We start from the raw sequence: 10017 nt of genomic DNA, 5'->3' as shown, positions 1-10017 counted from the left end.
GAGAGAGAGAGAGAGAGAGAGAGAGAGAGAGAGAGAGAGAGAGAGAGGAGAGGAGAGAAAAGCAAAGAGGGACTCCAGAGTACAAAATTCAGTCTCTCCACTAGGGCTGGAGTAAAAGGCATCTTTGAGAGTTCTTCCTCCCCAAACTTAGGGCAAGTCAGTCTGAACAAAGACAAGGCCCATGACTTGATGAACCTGTCCTAGTCAGTGTTGTGTGGTCCAATAGAAGAGGAGTCCTATTGGTGGAGACAGAGTGAGGCCTTTGTTTTAAACTACCAGGCTTTTGTCTCAGGAAAGAAGGGTGAGAGAAAAGCTCCCATCTTTAGAACTTAGTAGTGGCCCATCTCCCTGCCTGTCTGCCTATCAAGGATTCACCTAACTCCTAGTTCCTCAGGTTGTTGCTCTGGTGTTCTCTTACACCCTTTGTTGATTATGAAAGCTCATTCATTTGCTCTTGGGTCAACCATCGCTACAAACAAACCTCACAGAGTTGAAAGAAAAGACCCTTCTTCTGCCTTTCTCCCACTGAAAGTCTGTTATAGGTAGGAGTGGTTTCCCTTGTTCTGGGTTTGGGAATGGCAGCCCGCAGCAGACTACCTGAATTATTAATCTCATCTGCATACGCTATCAAATCTTACTTTCAAGTCACTTAAGAGCTGGCCCAACTTTATAGGCTTGGTTTTCCGTTTGACACACAGTATGCACTTAATAATACGACTGAGTGAATGAATCAATGAATGATAGATTTGTGTAGTTTTGCCTAGGAACTCCAACTGCTTGAGCTACAACTTCACTTCACAGTCTGAACACACACCTTAACAGGCTTCCTCAGTTGAATCAAAGATCATTTCATGCTTTCCACTTAAACTGTTCTCTACAAATAGAATGTCTTAGAACAGGAGAACATAATATATACTTTATTATCCACTTAATGGCCATAAAGTGAAGGTAGGAAACAGGCTGGAAAGGGGTGTACGTCCATGAATGTTTTTCCCCCATTAGGCAATTCAAATCAAGGTATGAGAAGAATTGCACCAGGCTGTGCAGCTATAAAAGCCAGCCAATGGTCTTAAAACAAAAGACCATGACAAGACCCAGGGCAGAGAGATTCTCAGGGTGCTGTGTATCTATCTGTTCAAGCCATGGAAGGGTCTTGAATAGAATATGACGCCTGTGGCTAATTCAGCACTTTTCTTTAGTAGTTACAGTCTTTTGCTGAAAATTTGATCTTTTGGGAGTGGGGTGGGGAGATAATAGGGTCTTACAGTATAGCTCAGGCTACCCTTAGACCTACCATATGCTGGAATTGTGATAAGCACCACACCAAGATATTTACAATTGAACATTCTTTATCTCATATCAAATTTTGAGGGCTGCTGCAATTTATGCTTTAGTGGTTATCTGCCATCTGCCTCCGTTCAATACTTTATTGTTGTTGTTTATGGACTGAATTACTGACCTTTATATGCAAATTAGTGCAATGGACTCTTCCATAACAATATAATGAGATTCATAGGTTTGCTAATTAGTAGATTCTACTACCTTTGACAAACTATTATAGAAATCAACTTTTATTTAAACAACACTGACTTAAAAAGCTGCTCTGGTTCCCAAGTGAAAACTAAGCATGCTGGTATTGAAATCAGACATTAATAAGTTGATGACTGACACATCCAAAACAAACAATAAGGTATAAAATGAAGAAGGAAGAAGAAGGAGAAGGAGAAGGAGGAGGAGAAGGAGGAGGAGAAGAGGACGAGGAGGAGGAAGAGGAGGAGGAGGAAGAGGAGGAGGAGGAGGAGGAGGAGGAGGAAAAGAAGAGAAAACAAAAAGAAGAAGAGAAAAAGAAAAGAAGAAGAAAAGGAGAAAGAAGAGCAATGGGGAACTGTACTGGCTTGTTTTGTGTGTCAACTTGATAAAAGCTAGAGTTATCACAAAGAAAGGAGCCTCCATTGAGGAAATGCCTCCATGAGATCCAACTGTAAGTCATTTTCTCAATTACTTTCCAAGGGGGGGCTAGCCCATTGTGGGTGGTGCCATCCCTGGGCTGATGGTCCTTGGTTCTATAAGAAAGCAAGCTGACCAAGCCAGGGGAAGCAATCCATTAAGCAGCACCCCTCCATGGCCTCTGCACCAGCTCCTGCCTCCAGGTTTCTGTCCTGTATGAGTTCCAGTCCTGGCTTCCTTTGGTGATGAACAGCAATTTTGAAGGGTAGGCTAAATAAACCCTTTCTTCCACAACTTGATTCTTGGTCATGATGTTTTGTGCAGGAATAGAAACCCTGACTAAGACAGAGGTTGAGGAAGAAACAGCAGCAATGTCACAGGGGTATTGTCCCCATAGAACAGGCCACATGACAATCAGGAGGCTGGAATTATTTCCTGCCTAGACTCAAACAGACTTTTCTGCCCTAGCAATGTTCCTCTTGAATTCCCCCCTGATTAAAATGATTAAAACCCAAGCAGCCAAAATAAAGCCTGTGAGCCCCACTCTGTGCTAAGCATTGCCCTTCCTCATATGGGATCCATTAAGGCAGACATCTGATGTCTGCGGTTAAGCTGAGAATTCCCCACAGCCCGTAATGGTGACCGATGCTGAGCAAAAGCCAAATTTCTCCCCACAGAACACTCTTAGGTTTTTGTCAACACCCTTAGAGCAAAATAAAATCTACTCTGAGCCAGATGAGGCCCATTCACACCTCCCCTGGGGTTATAAAGAGAGGACAGCTCCTGCTGATGCAACAATGCGCCAACACCTGGAGCCGCCTGTGTGCTTCATAGCCGATGGAAGCTGCCTGCAGCTGTTATCATAAAAAAATTGTTTTAATGAGTAGCCTCAGAACAATCTCTCCATACTACCTTCTGGTAAAGACTCCAAACACTACCATTATGAATGTATGCATTTTCCATAGTAGGAATTCACTTAATGCAATGACCAAGATGTTTATAAGTTACAGAGTATTTATTTAATGAATATTTGTAAAGATCCTGTGCCTATCGGGTGCTTGGCCCTGGAGAATCTAAAGATAAGGATACCTGACCTCAAGTAGCACCCAGCCTATGAGCTGAACTAATCATGAGTCCCAGGAGATGGAATCCCACTGCTGTATTGAACAAAGCATTCTGGGGAATACCATAAGATATAGTTACTTGGAAAAGAAGAAAAACAAATGACATTTAAATTGTACATTACCAGATGAGAAGGAATGTTCAGCAAAAGGGAATTAGGGAAAAGAATTGTTGTAGGTATTCATTAAAAACAACAAATACACGAGGGATATAAGAATATAATACATTCCAGGAATAGTGAGTTGAGATGATGCTTGAGCACAAAGTTTAGAAAGTAGAGAAAAAATAGGTTGGTTTCACTTTGCATGTGACCTTGCGAATCATATTAGGAGCATTGCCCTGGGATTTCTGGGAAGCCAACATTTTTTTAAGTGCTCATACTAAGAACATTGACTTGGGAATTCTAGGAAGCCAACATATTTTTAAGTACTGACATGATCTGTCTATGCCTTAGAAAGAGTAGCATATTGCCAGCATAGAGTATTACTTTAATGGAGGCAATTTTGAAGGCACTGAAATAACTCAAGTAAGTAATAACAAGACCCCCTAACTGAGGCAATGTTACTGGTAACTAAGAAGAAAGGACAATAGAATTGTTTAGAAAAAAATGTGGTTTAGTAGACATTGGTTTGCAGATAATTCTAGGATGCATCTGGAAAGGAAAGACTTAAGAAAACCTCAACAGGATTCTAGAGAAACTCTGAATTTGGAGAATAACAAAGAATGATACAGGTTTGAGAAACATTCCAATGAGAAATGACTAACAATAAGAAAATGTTATCCAAGAGTGGTGTTTCTCTATCTGCGGTCCCCCCTATGGTGTACCATCAGCATCACATAAAACTTATCAGAAATGCAAACCTGAAATAGGGACTCTGCCTCCGATGAACTAACTCACAAACCAGTGCCCAAAACCAGGTGATCTGTAAATAGTTTTTCAGCTCATTCTAATGGGGGCTAAAAGCTGGGAACCATTTTCCTAGTGCTTAAAAGATATGGAAGTGTAAAAAGCAAGTGAACTACCAAGAAGTTAGGAGGCCAGATTCATTTGAGGAGTAGTTGTTTTGATTTTTGACTTCTGGAGGTTGAACCCAGAGCCTTGCACATCCCAGGAAAGCACTTTACCACTCAGTATGCCTTTGACCATGGTTAAACTTTAAAAAAAGACAACCCCAGATTTAGTTATTTTCTTTGCATCTGATTAGCTATGCTTTGTGATACTCTCCGATAAATGACTTAAAATCTTTTTGTTTCTTGTGTCCTAAGTGAGGGTGATATACTGTTGCCAGAACCCTCACTAGAAATGCTTCTATTTTCAATAGATGGTGATTAGCATAGAGACCTATAACTGGTCAAGATGCAGAGAATGAGAGATTATGGGATGCTCAACCCCAATTGAGACATCTCCATCATACCCCTCACCCCAAAGCTCAGCAATCACTACAGAAGAGGAAGCAGAAGACAATGAAGAGTCTAAGAGCCAAAGACAATGGACGACTACAAAGAACCTGTATCTTATGAAGACAGTAGGGCAGCTGCACATATGAACTCACAGCAGTGAAGACAGCATGCAGAAGGCCTGTGCGAGCTCAAGGCAGACCAAATCTCAGCATGAAATGGGGAGAGGGTAGACATGAAGTCCCCTAGCAAAGGAACTTTTTGAAATTGATAGCTTCTAGGAGAGGAAGAGTCAGTTTTTCGTTAAGTAGCCCCTGGAAAATTGACCACACTCCAGTGAAAGGCCACATACATATCCAAGAATATACAATCATCACAAATTGGACTTAAAAGATTAAAGAAAAAAACAGGATGCAGAATTGGGTGGGTAGAGAAGGAGAAAGTTGATATGAGAGGAGTTTGGGAAGGAAGTAAATATGATCAAAACACATTATATAAAATTCTCAAAGAATTAAGAAAAAGGATAATTTTTAAAGATAAAAAGAAAAAAGCCTGCTTAGTGATGTAAGAGGATTTGAAAGGGGATATGTGACCATCTGAGGACACTGAAACAGTGGTAAGGGTTAACACAGAGTTAAGCATGTATGTGACGGTGTACTAAATAAGCCACCATCTCCAGCAATGGGGATAAACAAAAATAATGAATGACTGATGTGAGAACACCCAACGATGCCCACAACAACCAGCAAAAGCTACACAGTTCAGAAACTCTCCTGAATCAGAATTAAATAGCTCTCCAGTCAGACTTCTGGGTTTGACTCTCCACTGTGTCACCAGCTTTTGGACTCAGGTAAGTCACTGCACTTTTCTGTATCTTGGTTTGATTACCTACAAAACAGCCATAAAAATAATAGTGTGTACTGCAATTACTTCAGATAGAGAATTCAGAATATTAGGCACATAATAAGCTCTTGTTGAATTTTATTCACAGATCACTATACTTTTTAGGCTGTTAAGGATCATGAGGGTTCATAAATTTACAAAAATGTAGCACATAGCCAATAGTCAGATTATCCATAAGAAGCATCAGCATGACTACAGAAGCATCAAAAGATCAACAATAATTGCAGCTAGCCAACATACCTATGACAGACATCCTTTTCCGGATGTTGTTGAAATCCAAAAAGGCAAGTAACTGATAAGTAACCGGTGTTCCAAGTTCTTCTATTGTAATTGTCTCTGGGGTTCGAGACTTAAAAATGAACCCAAAATTTCTAGCAGCGGTAACTAGAGCTCCTTCATCAGGTGATTGGACTTGGTAAACCAGTTGTCCTAAAAGGGAAAGAGACAAACACATTGTGTGCTGAGGGTAATAATTCACATTCATACTCCAAATGCTAATCTCAATGGATTCTTTAATAACTAACTCCGGCATCAACTCTGAAGACTTTCCTATTGGACTCACTGTCCAACTGTGAGTCTGTTTCTCCACTGCAATAAAAAATTTTGGGCTCGTAGACCATGGGTCTTCACTTTCAGTGACTACAGGTTCTAACGAAAACACCATAATAGGATCCTCATATGACTCCCATATGATGCTCAAGGTAAGCCTTTAGAAGTAATGATTACTTAAATTCTTATTTTGATTTTTATACTGATGGGTCCTATGGCCAAAAGAGGTGATATCATCATTAAAAACATCAACCAACAAGTAGTGGAGAAGCACACAATCTGACCTTCCCTTTGCTAAGTTACTAACGATCATTTTATGAGGCTGAATATATAAAACTACATCAAGATATGAAAGATCAATCAAGATATTAAGGACATGTTGCTTAATAGTGTGTGTGCTGGAGTGGAGCTGAGAGAAGAAAGAAAGAATGAAACATGAAGAAAGACTTAAAAAACAGCTTTAAAAATAAAAATAATCCAACTTACATAAAATTATATAGTGTTTGAAAAATAAATCAGAAGATGTAGGCACTGATCAATATTTACTGTTTATAGTGTTCAAAGATAAATTGTTATGCAATTGGTTTTCCTATTAGTGGGTAGACTTGAGTATACTATGAATTCCTTGTGAAAAAAAAAAAACCTTACTTCCCTGCATATATTCTCGAGTATACTTTATAAGCAAGTGGAAGAGTGAATCCGGTAAGAGGCAAAGGCAGTAAGATTTCCATGAGTTTGAGGTCAGCCTGAGCTATATAGTGAACACCACCCTAGTCAGGAGTGGATAGCAAGACTCTGTCTCAAACAATGAAAAAAGAAAAAGGAGCAAAGATAACATAGTTACTTCAGAGTCTCTCCTGGTTGTACCAGCAATAGGGAAGCTATGAACTTACCACTAGTAGGTAGAAATAAATAAGATAGATAGATAGATAGATAGATAGATAGATAGATAGATAGATAGATAGAAATGCATGCTAAGGAAAATAAAGCAGATACATATGAGTGAATCACGCAGACACTGACCACAGTTATAAACATAGCACCAGTGAGGTTTTCAAGGAATGAAAGGCTTGGTGAGAATGTTGCATATGGGCAGGGCAGCATTGATAACTATCAAAGGATCTTTGTTTTACTCAAAAGAAGCCTTAGGCTTTCATGAGCTTATTATGTTAAGGTCCCAATGTTAACTGCTAACATAATAAAGGTTCATTGTTTTCAAAGTAGCAGGAATAGAAAGGACTAAACCTATGGAAAGACAAAAAAGAAAAAAGAGTCTAAGAAAGGAAAGGTAGGACAAAGAGAAGACAAAGTAGGATGGTTGAAAAGGACTCCAAATGTTATCAACAGCAGGGCTTTAAGTATTTAAAACTAAGTGTAGTGACAACAAAGGAAAACAGATCAAATGTTCTCTTTGTCCTTAGCTTTATCTGTGCTGATTTTTTAAATGTTAAAATTATATTACTTAAACTTCTGTTCCTTTGTTTCTTTGTTTATTTAGTGACAGACTGCTATTCTGTAATCTTTGGGCCTCAGCCCAAATATTTACATCTATCATTTACAATAGATGCAAATAGTCAAAGAACAAGCAAGGCAATAAAGTTTCATGAACACTCCCGTGATCACTGTTTCTAAGGGCTTATCTATTTGCATCTATTGTATTGCTAGTTCCTCAACCTAGAACTGACCTTAACACTTGCATGTAATTAAAATGGTATAAAAGCAAAAAGGAGGAGGGGGGATGGGATGGGGGTTTCTAGGGAGGGGAAATGAGGAAAAGGGATGGTATCTAAAATGTAAATAAATAAAATATCCAATAAAAAACAAAAATATAAAAAATATCATTTACAAGAGATGTAGCCATAATGTAAGAGAAGAGATAAATGAAAGCTAACAAAAGCTAAGTGCACAAACACCTAGGAAATAGAAACAATCACAGTAAACTCTAAGACAAAAAATGACGACTGGAGAAAAGTGAGGTCAAGGGTTACTGATACAGGCTGTGGTCTAACGAAGACAGAAGTCTGAACTATTATCAAACATAACATTCTAAAGCAAGCTTTGGTAGAACTACAAATATCAACATACAAGTGTGCTGTTCTATTAAGCGTTCTTGGCATATTTTAATTAGCTGAGAAATCAAGTTGTCGAAGTAAATCTATTTAAGAAAACACTTAGAAGGCTGAGGCCCAAAGATTGCCTGGACGATAGAACAGCAGTCTGTCACTAAATAAACAAAGAAACAAAAGACAGAAGTTTGAGTACTATAATTTAAAAATCATTGAATGCAATTATTGAATGTATATGTTTAGAATATAGTACCCCCAAAATATAGAATATACACTCATTTCTAGCATTTATTAAATGTTTATGAAAATTAAACATATACCAAGCTATTATCAAACTTCTACAAATTTTAAAATTGGTAAAATAAGGCAATAAAAGAGTTTTAAAATTTTGCAACACATAGGGGTTGATGTCAAAAGTATCCCCTCTCCAGGAAAAAGACATCGGGACGGGTATGGCCCTCATGCCTCACTGGACAACGACAGGGGGACCAGAGCCATTACAAGGTCCCCTTCAAATACTGGAGGTCAGGCCTCTATCCCCGCCTTTGCAAGTTTAGAATTGCCACAGCCCTTCTATACTTAGAGAAGGGAGGAGATGTCAGGGGCAGCTCTGCTTACACACTGAAGGCCTAAAATCAGCCATAGGCCTAAAATCAGCAGTGGGCCTGTCATACATGTATACTAACACCAAGTCTTGGGTCTCAGTGGAAAAACATTGAAACAGATGGCTATAAGCTAATGTCAACGGGCAGCTTTTGTGGAAATTTATAAGCCTGAGTGGTCATGGACCTTGTAAATAGGTAGCCTTGGCAGATAATACCAGCTTAGATGGGGACAAGCGAGTCATAGGCAGAGTCACGGTGACTTGTCCCCTGAACCTTCACCCAGCCGATTCCCGGTTCTGAAAATATCTGTATTCCCCCTGAGCACCCACACTCCAATGTCATTCACCTCCCCACTTCCTGCCTTTCTGTGTTTATACCCCTGTGTGAATTAATTATGATTTGAGAAAAAAAATTAAAAAAAAAAGAAAAAAAAAGAAAATTTTGCAACATATATTATTGTCATTTACTTAAAAAGTAAAAAAAAAAAAAAGTGTTTGTATTTGCCTCTCTCTTATTCTGAAACTTTACTCCGGTACAGACCGAAACCACAGTGTCTCCAAGTAGCTTTCCCATGAGCCAAATGCCACACACTTGCAGCAATACCACTGTGAACTGAATTTTAAATATTAAAACTTTTAGTGTTGGATTTGTACTCTCGTCTTCTCTGTAAGTGACATTTCTACAGAAGAGTTTAGTTTGGGATATTCTTTAGCATGTCGGGAGTCTCTTGAGCCTGGGCAGCATATCCCACAATGAAAGCTTTGAAATGAAACCAAGTTCACATTTCCTCAAATCAGAACCCAACAGTGGAATTTAGTGTCTTGAGACAAGGGTTAGAAACAATTGAAATCATCCACATATCTAACTCCTTTCTCTCGAGAAACCCTTTTTAGTGGTAAGAGGCATTAGCCAGCAGTAAGAACGGCTGAAATGTAAGAGCAGCCGCAGGCAATGTTGGGTGGGAGTGCAGGCAGGTGGCTGCTCTCACTCATGCACAGCGGGGATATAAAATGATACCTGAATGTTTTTAAAGCAGTTGAACAGTTTCTTAGGAGTTTAAACATATCCTTCCTTCTATGATGAGCTGGCGATTTCCACTCTTAAGTGTTTAGTTGTCCTTCTCCCAATGTTTTTAAACAAATAATTTTGAAAAGACATAAAAAGTCTTTGTGACAACAAAAAGCCAGAACAACCTAACATTATTAACAGAAAACTAGAAATGGGTGTGGTGTGTCCCTACAGAGGAATGCTACTTAATAATAAAAAAATCAAAATAAACTAGCAACTGAGATACCAGCATGACATGACACAGAATATATACTGGACAATTCTGCTTTGATGGAGGACAAGAAGACAAACTCCTCTTTAGTGATGGAAGCCTTAGCAGTGATTGGGTGGGCTACAGTTTACAGAAAACTCTCTCTATA

The 10017-nt window shown here is 39.0% G+C and overlaps 1 protein-coding gene across 1 annotated transcript in view; it reads right to left on the bottom strand.

Annotated features, from left to right (window-relative positions):
* The window catches only part of Atp8b4 (ATPase phospholipid transporting 8B4 (putative)), a 166684-nt gene that overhangs the window by 45613 nt on the left and 111054 nt on the right, over positions 1–10017 (bottom strand). Inside the window, 1 exon segment of the mRNA XM_028755546.1 lies at positions 5611–5799. Within this exon segment, the coding sequence (XP_028611379.1) occupies positions 5611–5799 (189 nt within the window).

This window comes from Grammomys surdaster, unplaced genomic scaffold (genome assembly GCF_004785775.1).
Source record: "Grammomys surdaster isolate TR1022 unplaced genomic scaffold, NIH_TR_1.0 129, whole genome shotgun sequence".
Lineage (NCBI taxonomy): Eukaryota > Metazoa > Chordata > Mammalia > Rodentia > Muridae > Grammomys > Grammomys surdaster.
The sequence above is the reverse complement of the archived record's forward strand: the minus strand, read 5'-3'. Positions and strand labels throughout refer to the sequence as shown.